The sequence below is a fragment of the Canis lupus genome, chromosome 31, assembly GCF_048164855.1.
Source record: "Canis lupus baileyi chromosome 31, mCanLup2.hap1, whole genome shotgun sequence".
NCBI classification, from domain to species: domain Eukaryota; kingdom Metazoa; phylum Chordata; class Mammalia; order Carnivora; family Canidae; genus Canis; species Canis lupus.
In genome coordinates this window covers 20755617-20777818 of record NC_132868.1, presented here as the reverse complement: position 1 = coordinate 20777818, position 22202 = coordinate 20755617, and the positions used below count along the sequence as shown (strand labels likewise).

Here is a 22202-nt window from a genome sequence, read left to right as displayed (position 1 = left end):
GTTTAGGGTGAGAAAAAATCTATAGAACTATGATACAAATCTTTCTACATTATGGTGTGCTTCAGATAAAGCAGTTAAAGTGAACTGAAGCTCAGTCAAATGAGAAAAGAATATTCTTAACTTCTCAAATCATGGCCATCTGGATCATGGATTAACAGGAGTAACAAAGCCCCATTAACATTCTTACTTGTAGCAAGAACATTATCTCCATAGGGTCTTTCTAGCCAAGACTAGTAGCTCTAGCTCTCAGTATGAGATGGACTCTTGCAAAAATCTAAGAAAGAGGGGAATGAGCAAGTCCAGGTAACGATCAAGAGTTCTCTTGGGCTAAGAAATATAAGGGAAATGATGATTAGTTCTAAAAGATGTTCGACTAGGTAACTCAGTACATAATGAACATCAAATGTACAAAAAGTCCACTAAGATATGAATTTACATGATTTCATTTGAATTCTAAGATTTCCAGCATTTCAAATAAGCCTTTTAATTTTGTTCTTTTCCTTCACAAGAGAACACAGTTCAGTTGTACTCAAGTCTGATTGCTGTTAAAAGTGTGCCACTGCTTTTTGTCTTGTTCTTAACTGCTCTAAATTGATGAAATTTTCATTTTTTTCTCCTTTTTCCACTCATTTTTGTATACCAGGGGCAAAATGCAACAAAAAGGCAAAGAGTAGTACTGGCTGCTTGAACAAAGGTAGGAATGCTGCTGGAATTACAGATGGCAGGAAGGTAGTTCTACACATACTGCAACAGAAGTTATTCCACACTACTGAACTGCTCACTAGCTGAGGCAAGAAGCCCAAGAGTATGTGAAAAGTAGTGTGATGGGCTGGGAGAAGAGTGAAGGAGGTTCAAAAGTCAAACAAAACATACTTAAGTCATGCGCCATCTGAATCAGGGGCCCCTCAGGGAGGCAAAAGTAATCTGCAGGTCTACTTCACATTCACATTTTCTAGGGCCAGTGGTAATCCTAGTTCCTAACACAAACCAAAGGCTTTTTAATCAGGAGGTCAACTGGGATTGTATATATGAGAAGTGCTTTATAAACAGTAAAGTATCCGTATCAGATTATTCCCAAATTAAATGAGAGGAGATATACTTTCTCAGGGACAGTTAGATCTTTGTGTAACCTGGACTCATGTAATCCAATCTCTAATCTACTCAGTTCCTTCAAGCTACTTTCTAGAAGATACTATTTGTGTTTAATTGGGTGTGTGTGTGGGGGTGACGGGCCTGGTTCATTACCAAAGTTGGGGAGCCCTTCTCCTTTCCTCCATAGCTTGGCTCCTGGTCTTGTGATCTTATCCCAGGAAATATGTACCTAGAAGCAAAGGGCAATGGACTGGACTAGGACTGGTACTCCTGAAATATAACACACCGCTGCTAGCATGCACTGGTGTCCAGAGCACGTGTCACACCTCAGCCCTTTTGCAGGTTTGAGTGTCCATCTTGCCTGATGGGAGGACAACCCAACTAGCCCATAGGAAGCCAGGGGGGCACTAGGAGGATCAAGAGAAAGTTACCCGATGGAGATGGAAGGACAACAATGTAGCTAAACCAACAAGAAACAGGAGTCAAGAAAAAAATGACAACAAAATGTATTTAAAAACAGACTTCTCCAGTTGGTATTTTGAATGAAATGGCTAACAATTAACTCCGACCCCTTATATTGTGTTTCTTTTGCTCCTGGAGTCCTCTTGCAGCTTTAATTCTTGAAACTCAGGCAGCAGCACCAGACTTTAAATCCCCAAAGGGAGAGGTATTATTAAACCTTTTGCTGGTCATTCTTTTCTCAACACAAATGGACAAATTCTTAAGCCCTCTTATTCATCTCATGACGATCATTAGGAGAAACAAATTAAGCCAAACTTGCATATTGAAAGTAAGAACAAAAACACAAAAAAACCCTTGTAGATAATAAATATCGCTGATTCACTTATTTTAAACAAAGTCCAATTTTATTCACTCTTAATATCCTTGCAGTCCATTGTATACCTTCTGCACTGATCCTTGGTTCAGAAGCTGTTTGATACCTGAAGAAAGAATAAGTGATTCCATCAACAAAAAAAAGGGATTTCGCTTAGAGTTTAAAGAGATTTCATGGGGAGGCTCACAAAAGGCCCTATGACAACCACAGATCCGAGTTAAACAGATAAATAACCATGTTCAAGTTCATTGAGTGTGGATCCCCCCCCCCCCCATGGGCACACGTATGTCCAAGATGGCACGGCCCCTTATCTCCTTCTGTCTCTGAGGCACACATCCCACAAAACCCTATCAATGAGAAATGAGAAAATGGCAACCAAGCTCTTCAGTTGTCTTCCGTTCCTTCTTCTTTGTCCTCTTTTTAGTTCTGACCTCTTTCACCATTCTCCTTCCTCCTACTATTCAGGATGCACCAACTGGGCCCTTGCCTCAAGTAGCCATTGCTGATGCCACCTCTAGCCCTTCTAATGTATATCCTTCCCTTTAACGTTTGGTCCAGCTGATTTGTTTTTATGTGATCCCATTCACGCTCACAGCCACATACCCTTGTTGCCAAAGCCTCTTCACCCAGCCTTTTGTAACATGGTGATGAGATTTTCAATATCTCTTTTATAGAAAGGCAAGTTCATTTCCTGGTCCTGTGTTTGATGCCCAAGGTCACCAGAGTTTGTTTTTGTTGCCTGTCATCTCTAACCACTGTTTTCATACTCACAAACTGCAGACACGACACACACACCCACACACACACACACTCACACACACACACTCTTTCTCATTAGACCTCTCACCTTCTCTTGCTTCCTCTGTTAACTGTTCTTTTGGAAAATCCACATCAAAAGTGATTATCAAAGAGCCCTTGATGTTGTTGTTGTCAAAGTTGGGGAGCCCTTCTCCTTTCTTCCATAGCTTGGCTCCTGGTCTTGTGATCTTATCCCGGGAAATATGTACCTAGAAAGCAAAGGGCAATGGACCGGACTAGGACTGGTACTCCTGAAACACCACACACTGCTGCTAGCATGCACTGGTGTCCAGAGCTCGTATCACAGCTCAGTACAGCAGCAAGGGTGAAAAAGGGACAAGGGAAACACCATTAGGACATTGTGAGCCAAAGAAATAGGTTTCCAAAGGAAAAGAAAAAACACGTAATCTTAAAACCACCCACACAAAGGTTTAAAAAGACAGGTTTTAAAAAGACAGGTTTTAAAAGGATGGGAAGCAGGAAAATTGGTCTGTTTACCTTGTGGCCATCCAAGTGAGTAATATCCATATCAAAGCCCACCAGAGACTCGACTAGTGAGATTGTCACGTTTGTATACAAATCATCTCCTCTCCTTTCAAATATTGGGTGCCTAAAAATAGAACAAGGCAAAAATAAAAAACTCCCATCTTTCTTTGGAAAGTGTTCCAAAAATTTTAAGAAAAATCTTGGTAAAGGATGAATACCACTCTTTTAAACAATGAGCATTTATTAGACACTCCTTTGTGTGTAGCGTTAATTGAAACCAAAAAGTTGTGTTAGGTTTATTAAATTCTATGCTTAAGGAGTTTATAAATCAGCAGAAGGCAACGCACATAAGTAAAACTAAAACTACAAGTAATCATATTATAGAAAAGAGAAAGACAACTTCTGGCAGTGGGGGCTGGGCGATGGGCATTGGAACAGATTTGGGAAGGTCTCTAAGGCTAGGCTCGAGGCCAGGTCAGCTGTAGATGCAGATAAGGTGGGAATGGGGGAGGGTGAGGTTGGAGTAAGAGGGAATTCTGGCAAAGACCAGGACTTGAGAAGGTACCAGGTTTACTCAGGGAACATCACATGTTCCAGGTTTTCTGGGAAGATATGAGAGAGATAAAGTAGGTAAGGAAACTTGGGGAAAAGATCTCTGAGATTAAGAGTGGTAGGAGGGGAAAGTCCTAGGCAGTGGGGGAATGTTTCTCCATATTTACATAGGAAAATTGTTCCAATGAATCCTTAGAAGCAGAAGTATCACTGCTTTCCAAAGTGGTAACAAGAGAGAAATAATAAACAGGAAAGCTTAAGTCCTGGGCAAAATTCTTGTATAATCAGCATTTCATGCTAAAAAGAAGCTGCATATTATGTAACAGAAGGTTCTTTCTATGTAAAGCCTTCCATTCCTTTGTGGTGCCATGCTTGCTCAGTCAAAATCTCAGGTCTCTCCTTGAGTCCCATTCCTGTTTGTCTCTCTTTTACAACTCCTTACTTGTCTTATCAATTCTTTCCTTCCAACATCTTTTGGATTTGTAGGTCCCAAGTAAATATATAACAGTTCAATCCTGGGCCCCAACCCCAAATTTTCAGTATTGCTGTAGTTACAAATGACCAATTAGGTAGTGAAGGGCATGAAACACAGGGAAAAGCCTAGCAGTGTCCTGGTGGCTATCTATCTCTTTCTAATCCAACTCATCTGAAAAGCGGGGCCTAAAGAGAAGGCCTCCGAAATCAGATCACTTACTTGACAACTTTGATTCGGAACCGCAGGTCTCCTGGCTCTCCATCCACATGAGGCTCACCTAGTCAGAAGAGATGATGGTATATCGTAAGTCACACAAGACGAACACTGCAAATCTACCTGTAGTTTAGGAGAATTTTTAAAAGCTACTACCTTAGGTGTGGCCTATCAAGTCTACCTGTGAGAGCAATGTCTCTAACTGGTTATACCAAGTTTCAAATTATTAGTGAAGATCATCTGTGTCTCAGACACAGCGATAAATAACTTGAGCTGTTTCCTAACCAAAGAACCAAAGAAAGATTGATTTCTTGAACCTAAGTCTTAAATTTTCTTTTCTTTTTTTTTTTTTTTCAGAAACCTCAAAAGTGAGGTCTGAGAGCATCTCATTAATGCCAACCAGAGCTACATATCTTCTTTCATTACTGAGTTCAAATTAATCCATTAGGGTCTGAACACTCTAAATTTTGATATAACTTAGGCTACTAGATATCCAGTAAGTTACTGGATAGTAACTTTTGACTGTGATGTTCAAAAGGTAAACTGTAATGCTATGGCTTAATGTGAAAATCCATGAAGGTCATATAAGGCTTTCTGTGCCCTAAAACTGACCGAAGAGTATTGGAAATGATATACATGTTTACTAATGGCCATTAGGATATGGTGTGAGGTGGGGGTGGCTGGAATTCTCACGCACCTGGAAAACAGAAAATTATGACAATAAAAAAAAAAAAAAAAAAAAGAAAATTATGACAATAAAACATCAATATCAGTATTTCACCTTCTCCAATAAAGGGGTACTCCATTCCATCTCTCACTCCAGGTTCTATTTCTACCTCTAGTGTTCGTTCTTCATTCACTAGTCTGAGACAAAGAGAATTTAGAGAGAAAAAAATGAAAATACAGACCAAATCCCAGATACAGATAATTTTTTCTGTTCTATCAGAGTTGTTTCTTTTTTTTTTTTTTTTTTTTTTCCAGAGTTGTTTCTTGAAAGACTATTCCATACCTCTGGTTGGCAAAGCCATCGGAGATCCATTTACATCTCGTACATGCCAACAGCCAGGGCAAAGTTACTATATATTCTATAATCTTGTAACTGTGGCTTCTAAAGAAGCCTGTAGTAGACTGAGTACTTTGAGCTGAGTGATCAATAACAGAGAAAACTACTCAACACCTACGTAAATTTGCACCTGGAAGGACAGGAATCAGAAGCAAAGTATCCTACCTGATACTTCTCCTGATCCCACAAATAACTGATCTAGTTTATATATATATAAAACATACGGCTCAATTAAATAGTAGTGTTTATAATATAATCAGCAAATAGTACCTCTCTAATCTGAAATGTTAGCTGGACATATATAACTGCTCTAATATTCCAAGTGGGAAAAATGAAACACTGACAGTTGAGAAATATATTCAGGATATATTAAATTAATGGGCACTGCTTATTAGTTCAGAAACACAGAAGGAGATATTTAGAAGAAATACTTCTGGAAAAATAAAAAGGTACATGTCTTCGCTCTGTCCTCTAGAGGTGGAGCATGAGAGAGAGTGAGAGAAAGGTGTTGGGAGATTGGGGAAGTAAATCTCGGTATGGACCATTAGCATTTATCAGACAAGTGAGATGATGAAAGTGTCTCTTGGTAGAACAAAGAAGGTGCTCCACTTACTTGACATTAGGGCACTCGTCACAGACCACCTCCTGGGTCATCTGGAAGCGCCCTGGGCCCAGCTGGGTAGTCCGCATCTCCTGCCGGCAGTTGCATTTTCGTTTGCCTGGAGCCTGTCTTGCCACGGGTTTGTTTCTAACTACCTGAGAAGTACATAAACAACATCAGCTTCTCTCTCAGTAAAAGAGCCTTTAGTCTCCTCAATTGATCAGGGCTGCCCACATGCCGGAGCTGGAACTTCCCTCCTCTGGCAAGCTACCCCCCAGAAAACCTAAAGCTGACAGAAGCCTTTGTGGAGTCACAAATCAGCCTCTATAAGAATAAAGCAGATACTTCAATGGCTCAAATTCTGGAGCTGGAGAAGAGAGCGGAGTAAGAAGAGAACTGTAAAATAATACATATGATATCGGCATCTCTAAGGCACAACTAACCATGCCTGAGTTAAAGCAGTTCACAGAATTGCTATTTTTTAAGAAATCTGAGCTGTACGAAGCACAACCCCTGAAGAACCACTATGGCATTTGAAAGCTGGTCTTAGCTGTCACCATACAATTAGCTATGATAAATCTAATGAAAACACTTCCTTGTTTCGGGCAACTTGATCCAGGACTGTTTCCCACTGCTATCTCAATTCAGACACCTAACACGTAAGGGATACAATGATCACCTCTTTGTAATTGCTTGCAACCAAACATGCTGATCCCTCAAGGTTTGTGTGAACCAATCTGCATGAAGAAATGTGTTCCTGGTTTTTGCCTGCTTCATTAGTCAAACACCTGATCACAACGCATGAGTTCATGCAATAGGATGATGCAAATGCTTGCCAGAGAAACCCCTTAAAGCCTACCAATATATGGAAGCCTAGGTCAATGGAATAAATGACGACAGTAAGAGTAGAAGAGACCCTCGATAGGACTTACTCTGAGCACCAAGCAAGGCTCTGATCACTTTTACATATACGAACTTGTCTGATACTCATAACAACCTCATGAAGTAGATCTGTTACGGTCTCCATTTTGCAGGGGAAGTAATTAAGAAACAGAAGGTTCAAGAACATGACCAAGGTCTGGAGGGAATGTGGGAATTAATTAGGCTCACCTCTTTTCTCCCACCTCAACAACCTATCTTGCTTTTGAAAGAGAGATAGAACGAATACTTTCAGTGCCCTTTCCCCATCCTTCAGACCAAACCACAGTATTAGAAGCCAGTGCATCTTCTGTAACTGTCCAGTCTTCTTCGTTCAACTATTCAGAGCAAAAACACAACTAAAGAAAATGCTTCTTGTCTAGTTGGTAGCTATGCATGGGCTACTGGCTTTCTCCTCCAAAATCCTGGAAAAACTAAAAGAAAACATGGATTCCAAGAAGCAATAATTATAACACACAATTTGTGGGAAAACTCCAGAGCCAGAAGGCTGTTTTGAACCAGCATGTGTATAATGTGGAGGCTACAACATGGGGCGGCTGCAGCTAGTGGGGGCCACTGAAGAGATGCTAGAGAAAAGCAGTTGAAGTTCTGCTCTCATCTCTCTCATGAATCGCCTTGGGACAAGCACTATCTGGCCTCTCTCCTCCAAAACAACAGACTGCATACACCAAACAAGACCAAAAAAACCTCCAAGAACACAAATAAAACCACTATGCAAGGGCTTGCCCCCAAACGCTCTCCTCTGGAAAGAGAGTTGCTGATATCCATGGGGGAAATATGAGCTCAAAGTCCAAAGAAACATCTAGACACCTGCGGAGTCCAACTACATATATGTCCCCCACTTTCCAGAAAAGGCAACAAATAGATAAAATATATAAATTTTAAGCAAATGTATTAGAGGAGAAAGACCAATAAGCATAGTTACATTTAAGGAGATAAGGGAGGACATTAGCAATAATATAAGAAATAATGTAAAGATCCAGTAGAGATATTATATACAAAGATATGAGTTGAAATAAAAACACAGCCAATGGGAGACTATTGGGATGGACATAATTGAAAACTGTTGTGAGCCAGAAGTCCAAAATAAGGCACTCTCCTAGAAGGAAGCAGGGAAGGCTAAACAACTAGAATGGTTTTGTATTGTGTTTTTAATATTTAAAAGAAAGTTATGAGCAGATAGATGGAGAAATGTCAATGAAGAGGACTATATATTTGCAAAAATAATGGGATATAAATTTTCCAGAACTAAAAAAAGAGAAATAACCTCAAATGAAAAGATCCCAAAGTTTTAGTAGAAAATATAGGTGACTTGTTTTCTGATTTTAGGGCAGAAACAAATTTCTTAAACAAGACACAGGGGCGCCTGGGTGGCTCAGCAGTTAAGCTTCTGCCTTCAACTCAAGCGTGATCCTGGGATCCAGGATTCAGTCCCATATCAGGCTCCCTGTGGGGAGCCTGCTTCTCCCTCTGCCTAGGTCTCTGCCACATTCTCTCTCTGTGTCTCTCATGAATAAATAAATGAATCTTTAAAAAAAAAAAAAAAAGACACAAAAACTAAGCATAAAAGAAAAGACTGATATATTTGGCCATGCTAAAATTAATGACTTCTGTTCATTTTAAATAAATCTTCAATATAATGAAAACACAAGTTATAAACTGGCTACATTTGTATCACTTATTGCCAATAAAAGTTAATAAAAATAAACTATTCTTAGAAATCGATAAGGACAAAAAAATATGCGCAAAATACGGACATTTCACAAGAGAGGAAATAAATACGGCCACTAAACATATGAAGGTGTTTATCCTAATTATGAACTGAGAAAATGCAAATCAAGGCCACAATGAAATGATATTTCTGCCCACTTGATAGGCAAAAGTTGAGAAGTTTCACATTTCAGTTTTAGAGAGGTAGCCAATCTATAAGATCTCTAGTAGAAGTGCTAGTACTAATCAATTGAGAAAACAATATAGAATTATCTTGTACAAATGAACATTGGTTTCCATTACCCATGAATTCCACTCTTTTGTATATGCACCCAAGAGAAACTCTTGCTCACATGTACCTAGTTATATGTACAAGAATGTTCAAAAAGCACTATTAGGAAGTGAAAAACAAACAAACCAACCTGGAAATAACCTACATGCCTACTGATACAATGTGCTCAGAGTAAAATTCTATTTAGCAGAATTTTAGCTACAGCAACACCTACCGATCTTGGTAACATAATAGTGAGTGAAAAAAGCCAGTCCCAGAAGATAATGTATGGTATGATAGTATTTTTACAAAGCCAAAAACAATAAAAATACAACAATATATTATTCAGGTATTTGTACACATGTAATAGAACAAACAAAGAACAGTGGCAAGGGAACAGTAAAGACAAAACTTAGGACAGTAGCTAGCTCTGAAGTGAGACAGGAATGGAACAGAGAAGTAGCATGTGGGTAGATGTAAGTGGTAGTTTTATTGTAGTTCCTGGACTGGGTGGTGAGTTCATGAAACAGTTAACTCTGTATCATAAACCAAGGACTAGGATTAACTCAAACTGACACATCCATCTGATCACTCTCCCGACTCCCAAAAGACAGAGAAGGCACTCAGAAATTTCTTGTTTTTAGTCAAAGGAACAAGTTCTGGAAGTTATTATGAATAGCTGTATTGTTTGAACTTACTTCCACAAAATTTCCTGCATATACTTCTTCCAAAGTGACTTCTAGATCTACAATAATATCACTGCCTCTTGGAATATTTCTGTCTTGCTGACGAGGGGTTCCTCCAAACATGAAACCAAAATCTCCAAAGAAGCTGTGAATAAGTGTAAAATCATCAAGAAAAGAAAGCAGAGTTCACGTCTTCAATTATTTAGTTTTCTTCACATGGATACAATATTATGTCCTACCAATATACTGGATAAAAACTGACATTTTTAATACATTGGAGTCATACATAATATGCAATTTAAATTTATACAATATTAATTATATTGCCCTCTGCCACAAAAAATTTTTAATAAATATTATCCGGATACATATTACAGTGCACATATACAGTGTGCCAATGAATTCAAAGTTGGGCTTAATCAATGAAATAATAATCTGTTTTAATATCAAGGAATATCAGGATATAATGGCCTTACTGAGAAAGGGCACATATAAACTCATGTAATGCTGACTTTCATGATAATTTTGAACATTTGTATTATTCACTTTGTATATTCAGAAACTAGCTTTAGTTAAAGAAGCTATGTTCTGTAAAAAAACTCTTGGTTATATAATTAAGTAAGCTAAAAAAGCATCAGCCTTAGTAGAATTTTGGACCTTAAGATAAAGGAAGTTCTGTTCTCTACAAAATCAAAATCAATTTTTGTAAGTTATAAAAGCATCACTTTGAATTAATACAAACAATGCCCTTCAAATGTTCAAGTGTTCTAATCCTGACGTTAATTTTCGATGTTAAGAAACCTCAGATGTGGGCAGCCCGGGTGGCTCAGCGGTTTAGCGCTGCCTTCAGCCCAGGGTGTGATCCTGAAGACCCAGGATCCAGTCCCATGTCAGGCTCCCCGCATGGAGCCTGCTTCTCCCTCTGCCTGTGTCTCTGCCTCTCTCTCTCTCTCTCTCTCTCTCTCTCTGTCTCTCATGAATAAATAAATAACATCCTAAAAAAAAAAAAAAGAAACCTCGGATGTTAGCATAATGATGACAACTAAGTAACTCCTTCTCACCCACCAACCAATCTTGGTGAATGGATTTCCTGAATCTTAAAAACAGAGAGGGAGGATTTTCAGGAGGTGGGGGTAGAGTACAGATGGAGCTTTCTTTCTGTCTGGTATCCCTACATATTGCTTCTCATAGCCAAGGGGAAGAGGACACTTCCTTAGTAGGCTAAAACAACCAAATTGATCCTAGGGAAAAGAAGGATTTCCTAATCATATTATTCACAAATCTTTACAAGTCCTGAAAAAATCTACTGTCTCCCCCAAATACTAAATGAGGGAAACTACTGTATGCAACAGTGATTCTTACTTCCTTTGGGAAAGGATTCACAAAACCCTTTAAGAATCTGAAGAAAGCAATAAACCCTCTACCCATACAAAAGCATACTCACATTTTTTGTTTATAACTTGATTTGGAACCCCAGATTAAGATCTTATGGCATCATCAGTGCATACAGATATTCAAATGCTCAACAAAGAGGGGTTCAAAGGGTGTGAGGGAAAGGTGTGTATTATTATTCCAGTCATTTAGCACTCCCAGAAAGCCATGCACAACTGGAGCAAAAGAGCCTCTACCCTAATTCCTTCTACCAATGCTGATTACCATATTTGCCACACTCTTGTTGATATAATGAAAAAGAGGCAGTTCTGGGTATGGGAATAGGAATTTCTCTCTCTCTCTGCTTATAAGAATAATTTTATGCATTAACAGTTTGCAGATTTTAAGACAGTGAAGAGACAATATATAGTAGTTTCCAACACATAGGGCCCCCAACATTGTCAGGGTCAATTTGATTGATACAATTGGCTGGATGGAAGCATTTTCAGTGCTACCTGTCTATTTTGGAGCTTTATGAAAATAGAAGAGTGTATTCCTGCAGGGAAGAGGATGATTAACCTTTTGGTCAAGAATCAGTTGAGCTGTACTCTTCATCAAAAGCTTCTCAACAAGGGAGCAAGGATAAATCTCTAATAAGCATCCGATGACCTATTCTCAGACACTAACACTTTACAGATGGGCAAATTACTCACTGTGAAAAAATGTCTCCATGGGAGCTCTGATGACCATCTTTTAATCCCTCTTCACCGTAAGTATCATACTGTTTTCGTTTCTCACTATCTGACAGAACCTGGGGACAAAAGCCAGTGGAAGAAAAGATCACGAGTTAGTAATAATGCAATTAAGATACATGCACATTTAAGGGTTTTTAAAACTCTGATAAGACTTTTGTGAAATGTAGTTTTCATTCTGTGTGGTATTAAGGCTGTATATATTTGCTTTAGCAGACTAAATTCTTCAATGCACTGTTCATTTTGGAACTTCCAGTTGCTCAATTCATGTCTTTAATTTAAATTTATCAAAATTCACCTAGTCAGATAAAAATCATATCTGAGATTAGCAATGTGGCTATGAAGGGGAGGGCAACAACAGGGAAGAGGTGAGATGAATTCATCAGGTTTATTTCCCATGCAGTTTAATTCTTGTGCTTGTGCTGTTCACCTCTATGACACAGTATCTCTCTGAACCATAGATTATGATATGATAGGACAGATTGTAATTAATGATGCAGTAAAATCTTCTGCTTAGGCCTACTTGTCCCTACCATATGGACCCCTATCCCCTATACACATTAGGAGACTGACAGGTCAAGGGAATCAAATGATAGGCCCTTCAGAAAGGTCTATACTATACTTTCATATTCCCTTCTCTATTTTGGGGGTATGTAGAAATTCACCTGTAGAAGAATGCTATCTACTATATATATGTTTAAGTTTGTAATTTTGAGTCTGAATTGCAGAGAGTGGGGAAAAAAAATTCACTGCTCTATGAAGACTGCTCAAGGTCAATTTCACAGCTTGAAAAAATTGGGCCCATTCCATATAAAATACTGAAGAATATAGAAACAAAATAAGCTTCCATACTCTTTAAAGTCTTTCAACATGCCAAAAAAAAGTAAAGGCTTCCCATCTATTTAGAGAAATCTGAAGTATATACACACATACAATTTTGACAACTAAATAACTTTATTCCTAATTTGTTATTTTAAAACTCTATTTAGACAGCAGATTGAAGGCAAGTTATTTCAAACCCATACTTGCACTGGCTCAGGAAAAGAGAGGTTATAAGTACGATGGGGCTTGTTGCTCAGCAAAAGAAAGGGAAGACTTGCCTGGCATATATAAACAGGATACGCTTTTGGCTCGGGGCTGAATAATGTGTAAAGAGCCCCGAAAAAATTTTATTTTTCTAAATTTATCTTAAATGTTACAAGAAAGTGAGTGTATGAAAGAGAACATTCTTAAAAGCAAAGACAAATGGGTTACTTGACTAAAGGCATAATTGTTCATGTGAAAGGAGTGTTTGGGTAAATATCCTAAAAAAAAAAAAAAAAAAAATTAGCTACTTGAGGGAAGTAGAAATGGGCAGAGTTAACTTTAAAAACAAAAGCCTCAAACTCATTATTATGTGATCTGGATTTCCAATATTTTTACTTTCAAGTCTCTTGGGCTCTTGTCTTGCAAAGAAATGAACCCCACATTTGGGTCTATAAGAAACACCACTTCAAAACCCCTAAACCAAGACTATTTTAAAGTCAGCCTCTTTATGGGCAGCAGAGGCTTCTCTCATAACCCTCTCAAAACTACCCTTAAAGTTATCTATTATAATTCACTTCCTTTTCAGTTTTCTTCTGTCCAAGGAATGCAATTTTATTCCATGGTCTTAGAAACTATTTTATTTTCAAAAGAAAATAAAGGTTCTTAGTTGATTGGTCAATCAACCCAAAGTCTCAACTAATTAAAATGCCAGCAGTAATCCCAGCTCAGTAGAAAAGACAGATTTGTATTCACAAAAGACTCAACTGGGATTTTGATTCGTGAACACTAATTTATCTAAGGACCAAGGCAATGAAGTGAGTAATACAAAGAAAAAAGAAAATTTGAACCAGTGACTAGAAAGGTTCTTCGAGTTAAATAAACTGCAATCTCATGAATGATTTATGTATAGCCTGCTTAGGTCATAGCTAAACAGCATGGGAGACACTTATTTCTTTAGAGACAGAGAGAGTGAGTGAATTTGTAAGTGGTGGGTGAGGGGCAGAGGGAGAGAATCTCAAGCAGGCTCCACACTCAGCCTGAAGCCCAATACAGGGCTCCATCCAATGACCCTGAGGTTATGACCTGAGCCGAAATCCATAGTTAGATACTCAACCAACTAAGCCACCAAGGCGCCCCAACATGGTAGACTCTTTAAAGAAGATGGCAAATTCTAAGCAACAGCTTCCCTAAAAAATATTTTCAGTTCCTAGCAAACAATGGGAATATTTATGGGAAAAATAGTGCAAAATATGGTTTCCATATTATCAATAAGAACCAAAATGTTACATATAATTTAAGAGTCCACCAACACTCTCAAATTTATTTGTGGGCTCCAGGTTAGAAATTTCCATCCTATGGGATCTTTGAAGGCATCAATAGAAGGGGGACTCCATTAGCTCTAGATCGCTCTCTATAAATCATTGTTTTAGTTTGGTGGATTCTTTAGGCTTTGGGACCCCTTCCCTTCCTTTCAGCTTTTTCCCACTAAAAATATTTTTCAGATTTGTTTCCAGCCTTCTCACTAACCAGGGATTTAACTTGAATTCAGAAGTTTTAGCTCCAAAACTTTCAGAGTTAAATTATTTTACCTGTGCCCTTTCAGAAAATGGAATGTTATCACTACAGTGGTAACACTGTAATGTATACCTGAAATGTGCTAAGAAAGCAGAACTTAAATGTTCACATCATAAAGAGACAAGAAAAGTGCTAGATGTGTTAATTACATGGGCAGTGTCCTTTCACAATGTCTATATATATCACATCATGATGTACACTTTAAACATTCTATAATTTTGTCAATTACATCTCACTAAGGCTGGAACCCCTCCCCCACCCCGATCTCTTATTCTATTTCTAGAGGAAAAGTGAATTGCAACACATGAAAAAAGCTAACTCCTAACAAATGCAAGATTATCAGAACTTATTTGTAAAATTTTTTCCCATAGTGTTGAAGGAGTCTGTGTGTAACAGTTTTCAAAATAGTAAGTAATTTATTAAGCATTCAATAAATATTCCTCGGTGTTAGTAAAAATGAAAAAAAAAGAAATTGAGAATATGTCCAGCTCTACTATATTTCATGGTATCCTAGTGCAGATTAAATGAGATGATATTAATGAAAGCGTCTTCATCTCCTGATTAGAGGCTGCAAATTGTAAACTGTTGCTGTGTTTTGTTTGATCTGCACAAAAAAGAAAATTTTAAATTGAATTAGTTACCAACATTTTCCAATCAAAAGAATTACATAAAAATCTGCATTTCCACTTCTCTTGAAAAATTACACGATCTGGCAATACTGTGTTTCCATTTCTACATGTCAAAGACTAGCTGGGGTTGAGTAACAGCTGTCCCCTTGAGAAAGGGTAAGAAGACTTCAGTTTGTCACAGTCCTCATCAATCCCTGTTGATTCCCAACATGGAGGTAGAAGATCCACTGTCATGTTTTATCTCATAACTGCCCTGCATGTTCTGTGTCCCATTGCAGGCATGTGGATTTGCAATCCTCATTTAGATTTTGTTTCTATTTCCGGCTCTAGCTCCCAAACTGACTGATGATCAACCTACTCATTAATCTTTCAATCTTTCTTTTTTTCATCTTTTTCAACCTTACTCTCCTTAAAAAAACAAAAATACGAAAAAATTAGGAAATGGCATATGCTAATGTTAATATGCAATGTAGCAGCAAGCACTACTCTTATTTTTATCTGTAGCCTATTTTTTTTAAAAAGTGACCTGAAAGAAAGGAGTGTTACTCTGTGTTACATGGCCTTTGCTCTATCTGTAGATTTTGTTCGTACTTCATCCTTTTTCCTGACTCACCTCATAAGCAGCACCTAGGTCCTGGAATTTCTCCTGAGCTCGTGGGTCATCCGGGTTCCGGTCAGGATGAAGCTGCAGGGCTAGTTTCCTGTAGGCCTTTTTAATGTCTTTTATAGAGGCGCTGCGAGGCACCCCCAAGATCTTATAGAAATCTCGCCTAGGGAATAGGGAGGGGGAGAGGGTACTTCATTAAAGAGTTCTACAGTATGTTTTTAAAAGTGAAATTTTTTTCCTTTGCTTTTAGGTTTGTATATGAGCAAAGAGGTAGGAAAATGAAGGCATACATGTGACACACAAAAAAGAATGACTAAAAAGAGCCCGTCAGAATTTGTAAGGAATCTTACATATTGAAGTAATCACAATGAGAGGCCATGAACTTTTTGAACTTTGCTACAATTATTCAAAACATCTGTGGCATACTTCTCTTAGACCCTTTCAGACAAGAGAACTATTTCCTTATTTATGGTCACATGTTATTTTCAACCAGTAACTGTACAATCGAATTAACTCTCTCTTTTTTCCTTCCCTCTATTAGTGACTTCAAATGACTTCTGGCTATGTCCAAAGGTCAAATAATAACCAAAGGATGATTTTCTTTATTCAAAAAGATCACATCATGTAAAAGTTCTAACCGTAGCTTTGTTTAGAATGTTAAACATGAAGCAACTGAAATTAACTTCAGAGGTTAACATAGAAGTTAAGCCAAAATCCAGTTAAGAACTCTGAGAAAGAATAACCTCTACCTGGATGTAGGAGTTGTGGTGTTTTTTGCTAAAAGTGAGAGAAAATATCAATCTTGCAGTCATTTTTAGTGGCTATACTGGTTTGTCTTGGTCAAGTCGTAATTATAGACAGCTGCTGAAGCCCATATGCAGAAGCCTGTAAGTCTCAGCAGCTACAAATATGCATACAGCATGAGCAGGGAGATAAGGTACAGATTCACTGACCTCCTTGCAAGGGACTCTGCTAAAGTAATTATAAAAGGAGTATTTGCAAGAAGGGCCAATGCATAAAACAGACCATAATAAACTTCAAGGGTAGGGACTGTAGCCCATAGAAGACACCAATAAATATTTACTGAATGAAATGAATAAATAAGCATGCTCACAAAAACCTACTCCTTTTGCCAGAGTCATTTTAGCCATCAAAAATTATTCTGAAAAAAAAATTATTCTGAAAATGCATTTCTCAACACAGGGAATGGGAAAGTTGTCCACAATGGACACACTACTACAGTAGTGATGGTGACTTTAAAATGCAATGGGGATAAAATGCATTGAGGTGCCAAGTGATATATGACAGAACATGGAAAAAATGATTTCATAAGTTCTTTGTTGCACTTTGGAAAGTCATATAATCATTTCAGGTCTAAGTCTGTAAAATTATCATCCCCAATGAGAATTAATTAGACGTTTTATCCTCCCCATCCCCCCCCCCAAATCTGCAAACACCCCTAAGATCTAGAGACAAGGGACTAAATAAATCAAAAGGTTCACCAAAATTAATAACAAAAGAGCTGTTTAAAGAATGAGGCTTACTTAGAATATGCTTAATATAAAAATGGGTCAGTAACAGTCCAGAATAATCAGGGAAAAGAGAGCTGGCATAGTTCAGCATCAATGTTACAGTTCCCCAAAGACTTCTCTATAAAAAGGCTGGCGTTTAAAGCTACAGAATTAACAATACTCAGACTGACCCATATCTTAGGGTATGTATGTGTTGCTTTAAGTGAAGTACTAACAAAAACATACTAAAAAAAAACAATAAAGCATTACCTAGAAGAAATCATTATTATTATTATTTAGCAATTTAAAATGTTTCACCAGAAAAAAAAATGACAACAAAGTTTAAGCATATAAGCACGGGGGGAAAAGAACACTTTTAAGAAATAACAAGCGCTTTGAAGTTTAAAGCTTTGCTAAGTAGCATCCCCTACAGTGAGGGAAACTTAGGAATTGTTAGAAGCTAAGACTTCACTGTTTCCCCCATATACTCAAATGTGAGCCCGGCACGTCATATCCTGCGGTCACCGAGCTTTAGGATCGTAGATCTAAAAGGCTGCACGCATCCCTGAGGGTTCAGGTGGTCCTTCCTACTCCCTTTGTACGGGGGAGGGGGGCACCTTATTATCTTCATGATACAGATGAGAACTCAGAGTCACGAAACTCGCAGGTGGGGTGGGGATGCGGGGTCTTGAATGCCAGCTCGCTGTCTGTCGGTGAAATGCCCTTCCTGTTCCTGAGATTAGGAGGCTTCTCAGGAACGTGCCATGGAGAGGCCGTGAAGCAGGAGGGCAGCTAAGGCTCCGTTATCGCCAGGAGCCAGGAAGGACAAGCACTCTCCAGGGCCCGCCTCGCTGCCTCCATCCCATTTCCTTCGGCCCCGGCATGGCTCCCCTACCTGTTCTCCCTTGCTCGCTCAGCCTCGCAGCACCGCCCCCCCCCCCCCCCCCCGCCCAGGGGCTTGTTGCGGGCTGTCCACGTACCCGGTCCTCCTCTTCGGCTCAGCAGCACCCCGCGCCCCCCCCCCCCCCCACGGGCCGTCCCGCACCGCATCCACATCCCGCTGGAAGGGCCTCCGGCCCTGCGCCCCTCTCCGCCGCCCCGCACACCCCCTCCTCCCGCAGCCCAGACGCACCGACCCACCGGCCCCGTGCCCGCGGGCGCCCGGTCCTCACCCGGCGATCGCGGCCCCGAGGAGGTACAGCAGCAACAGGCAGAGGGTGCCCAGGTTCTGCGGGGCCATGGTCTCTCGGCGCCCGCCTCCGTGCCGGCCCCTCGCCCACGCGCTCCGCCCCGCCGCCGCGTCGGCTCACCGGCCCCCCACCCCCCGCCCGGTGCCCAGAGGCCGCCTCTCCCCGGGGTCACCCCTCGGTCCCGAGCGACGGCGAGCTCGCCCCCTCCTCGGCCAGTCCACTTCCCGGGAGTCCCGAGTCCCCGGGAGAGAAGCCCCGCAGCCGGCGAGAGCCAATCGCTGCTCGGGACATCACACGCGGCCGGCGCCGCGCAGCCAATCAGCGCGGTACACTTCACCTCCGAGGCGGCGCGGCCGGCCAGTTAGGCCTCCGAATTGCAGCCGCAGCTCCGGGCCAATTAGAGGAGGAAACGTCAGAGAGACGCGCCGCCGCGGGCTTCCGCTCGGCCCCGGTAGCCACGAGTCGCGGAAAACTGCGTAAAAAGGCGGTGGGGTCCAGGAGTCCCGCCCCTCCCCGCCCACCTCGGGCTCTCCACCAATCACGAGGCTCCTCCTCCAGCACTGACCAATTACGGGAGGGAGGACTTACCTGGTGACGAGTCTGGGAATTTCATTCATCCGGAGCTTTACGCTGGGTGCGGGAGCAAAGGGTCACCGGAGAAATGGGCGGGGACAACTACTCTGCGCCAACGGTGGGGCGGACGCACGGCTTAAGAGATCTTACTTTATCCTCTTGGAACAAGCCCCGAAGAAAATTGCCTCGGTTTGCACGGAGAAGAGGCCGTGGGGGCAGACAGACTTAGATTCGGATTCAGCTTCCATCACTTCTTAGCGGTGAGAACATCCTCCTTCCCTTGCCCCCGTCAAGCCTAAGCTTCATTTACAAACCCGAGGGCAAAACATTTTACTGGCAGTGTTGTGAAATTTAATGGGAGAAAAGCTGTAAACTGTCTAGCACAGCAGGCACGCAGTGTAGAACTCTTTGATTCCCCCCACCTACTTGTTCATGACAAAATTCTAGGTATCTTCCTTGATTCCGCCCCTATATCCTCTATCCACATCTTTCCTTTTAAACTATAGCCTCAATCTGTCCACGGCTGTACATCTCCACTACCTCTCTAGGCCAGGTCACGTCATCTCTCCCCTGGCAAGCCTTCCTACGTGGTCTCCCTGCCTCCACTCTTAATATATTACACTCTTGTTCACTCCTGACCCCCAACCGCATGATTTTTTGCAAACGTGTCAGACCATGTCATTCTCCTACTCAAAAGCCTCGAATAGCTTGTCATTGCACTTAAAATAAAACCCCAGCTCTTTATGATAGCTTATAAAACTCTGTGTGCTTTCATAAAGCTGGGGGAAAAAATAGTTAAAGCCTGATAGGATCTGTGCCCTCACCTAGTATATACTCCTTGGAATGTTCCAGCAAACCTGGTTTTTTCTTTTTATGAATACACAAAATTCATTCCTCCCTAAGGCCTCTATTCTTGCTATTCTCTTTGCCTGAAGCACTCTTCCCTTAGTTTCTAACTTGGGTGACTGCTTTTTACACTCAGATCAGTTGAAATGTCACTACTTCAGAGAAGACCTCCCTGACTAGCCAGTCGAAAATAGCTCCTGCTGAGTCCCTTATTCTTACACCCCACACTCACAGGACTGTACAGTTTCAAGAGAGCAGGGGTCTAGACTGTCTGGTCATACCTGAATAGAACAGCATCTTAGAACGGAGCCTACCACAGAATAAAAGTTGTTTCGACCGTGATCTAACTATGCTGGCTTTTTATTCTTGAGTCCTCAGATCAAATTCAGCATTGGTCCTCCCTCCTCCCCCCAAATTTATAGCACTTATTAATATGAAATTGTCCCTTTCCCTCTTAATATGTATTATCTATTCTCCCTATTAAAATATACACTTACGAAAGCAAGGATCTTACCTATTTTGTTCACTGCTGTGATCCTGGTGCCTAGCACTGTGCCAGACACCCAGCTGTGCTCTGTGATAATTGCTCTTGCGAAAAACAAAGGCATAGAGAGGTAACAGAATCTGTTCAAGGTCACTGAACTATTTAGTGGCGCAGCTTGAATTCTCCCCAGGATCTGTTTAATCCAAAGCCCTATCTACTCTCGGCTCTTACAGAGGGGTAAGCGGAAGACAAGGGTACTGCTTTCAGGAAGATGCCTACTAGACGAGAGAGGGCACCTAGAAGAGAAACTAAATTGCATTTTACGGTCTTATTTATTTTTGTAACTCCCACACCTGTGGAGGCGATAAACGAAGTAAGAAATCAGGAAATGGCCAAAAATCATTAAATGGAGGCTTCGAGGAACGCGTGGTGTTTTCTGCGGGGGGGGGGGCATCCCAAGAAGCTCCTGAAAGCGGTAACGTGGCGGGAAAGCTAACAATTTACCTGCAGGTTCTTTTGTTAAGGAGCTAATAACCCTGGGGGCTCTGGCTTTAGGCTACCTGGCTTTCTACGGCGGCTGCTGTGACCTGAGGGCTGTGTTCCTTTCACCTCTCTATGCCTTAGGTTACTTGTCGGTACAGCAAATGCACTTCACTTGGAGAGACTGCGATGATACACGTAAATGTGCTTTACCCAGGGCCGGCCCGTGGTAAACACTGTCAACCGTCATTGTCATTACACTACGGATCAAAGCGTGCTGACCTTACCAGCAGCTGTGGGCTGACCGTAGCTGCATAGAGCAATAGAAAACTGCCTACTTTCCTGAGGTGGAAGGCGCCGACCAGATTGCAGCCGGGTCGGGCTCCAGATCCCAGCACCTCGGCCCGGAATTTCCCAAGCCCGCGGGAGAAGCGGCCGGCCGCTCTAGCACCGTGGGCCTCCGGTTCTCGGTGGTGCGGGGCCTGGCGCCTGCGCAGTGGGTGCGGCGCCGGCGAGGGGCGAGGGGCGGGGCGAGCGGGGCGCGGCGGCGCGCGCAGGGTGCGGCGGAGGGGCCCTGCCTTCGCAGGTAACCGCGCGCCGGCCGGCGCCAGGTAGGGAGGGCGGGCCGGGGAGGCTGCCCTTTGGGTCGCCCGGTGTCGGGTCCGCCACGGAGCCTGCCGGCTGGGGCCTCCCAGGTGTCGGTCCGGCCGGGGGGCTCGTGCGGCCCGGACTCGGACACGGACAGCGGCGGAGGCGGCGGAGCCGGAGGACCGCCTGGGTCTCACGCCCACCTCCCCGCCCCAAAAACCCCGCCGCGAGCGCTCCCAGCGGCTGCTTCAGAGAGGGAGAGAGCCCTGGTTCGGTTACGGAATTGCACCCCGAGCCTCGGAGTTCCTCCCCCAGGGTCAGGGTTTCGGTTGCACACTCCAGGGCAGGAATTCAGGATCTCACAGAGCAGCCTCTTTGCATCTTGGGGCAAGCTAAGATCTTCCCACGTCACTCATCTCCCTTCCCTCCCTTCCTAGAGCAACCTGAGCCCTTCCCGTGCACCCAGGCAGCCGCCCTTTACCCTCTGACACCCTTCTTTGGGTTCATGCTCACACGTTCCTCTACCTGCCTCTTCTGTGGCCTCACATCTAAGGCCACCCGTTCTGGTGATCCTCTTATGGATCCACTCCCATTTTTCAGAGATTCTCCCGAAACTTGGGTTCCTAAGGTACCCTGGTAACAGTTGTCCAGGCTGGACAGACTTGAATTCTATCTAATCCAGGGCGATGCCAATTTAAGTCTGTGACTTCAACTTCTCCAGGCCTCAGTGTGCTCATCTGAAAATGGGGACAGTCATTATTTCCAGGTGTTTGAGAGGACGAAAGGAAGTGAAGAACAAAAAATGTTTAGCACGCTTCCTGGAACATAGTAAGCATTCAGTTGGTGCCA

At 41.8% G+C, this 22202-nt stretch overlaps 2 protein-coding genes across 11 annotated transcripts in view; one reads left to right on the top strand and one right to left on the bottom strand.

The window, feature by feature from the left end:
- Positions 1–1582: 1582 nt before the first annotated feature.
- DNAJB11 (DnaJ heat shock protein family (Hsp40) member B11) lies at positions 1583–21197 on the bottom strand. Of its 3 annotated transcripts, XM_072807753.1 has the most exons (12): positions 21053–21197; positions 20316–20389; positions 18971–19255; positions 15688–15844; positions 11806–11903; positions 9734–9866; positions 6128–6270; positions 5233–5315; positions 4458–4515; positions 3224–3335; positions 2775–2934; positions 1583–2033 (listed from the first exon to the last, which is right to left on the bottom strand). In XM_072807753.1, exons 3-12 carry the CDS (start codon positions 18997–18999, stop codon positions 1969–1971), a joined length of 1038 nt encoding a protein of 345 aa, XP_072663854.1. In that variant the 5' UTR covers positions 19000–19255; positions 20316–20389; positions 21053–21197; the 3' UTR covers positions 1583–1968. The 3 variants fall into 3 exon arrangements, with proteins under 3 accessions (XP_072663854.1, XP_072663853.1, XP_072663852.1); XM_072807752.1 differs by lacking the exons at positions 18971–19255; positions 20316–20389 and having other exon boundaries at positions 21053–21096; XM_072807751.1 differs by lacking the exons at positions 18971–19255; positions 20316–20389; positions 21053–21197 and adding an exon at positions 18365–18650.
- Positions 19002–22202, top strand: part of TBCCD1 (TBCC domain containing 1) — a 19648-nt gene continuing 16447 nt past the window's right edge. For 4 of the 8 annotated variants that reach the window (XR_012021849.1, XR_012021847.1, XR_012021848.1 and 1 more), the window contains exon 1: positions 19002–19215. The gene's annotated coding sequence lies outside the window, so the exon portion shown is untranslated. Of the gene's footprint in view, positions 19216–21286; positions 21377–21655; positions 22182–22202 lie in introns of those variants that run through there. The other 4 variants (XR_012021850.1, XM_072807748.1, XM_072807749.1 and 1 more) reach the window with 3 other exon arrangements.

What these genes read in the sequence shown, in the direction of transcription:
- DNAJB11 (XM_072807751.1), bottom strand. Translation starts at nt 18,432, where the DNA reads ATGGCCCCGCAGAACCTGGGCACCCTCTGCCTGTTGCTGCTGTACCTC. An exon ending in CTCGGGGCCGCGATCGCCGG is followed by an intron (nt 15,845 to 18,364) that starts GTGAGGACCGGG and finishes CCTATTCCCTAG; the next exon opens with GCGAGATTTCTATAAGATCT. An exon ending in TTCCGAATCAAAGTTGTCAA is followed by an intron (nt 3,336 to 4,457) that starts GTAAGTGATCTG and finishes TTCTATTTTTAG; the next exon opens with GCACCCAATATTTGAAAGGA.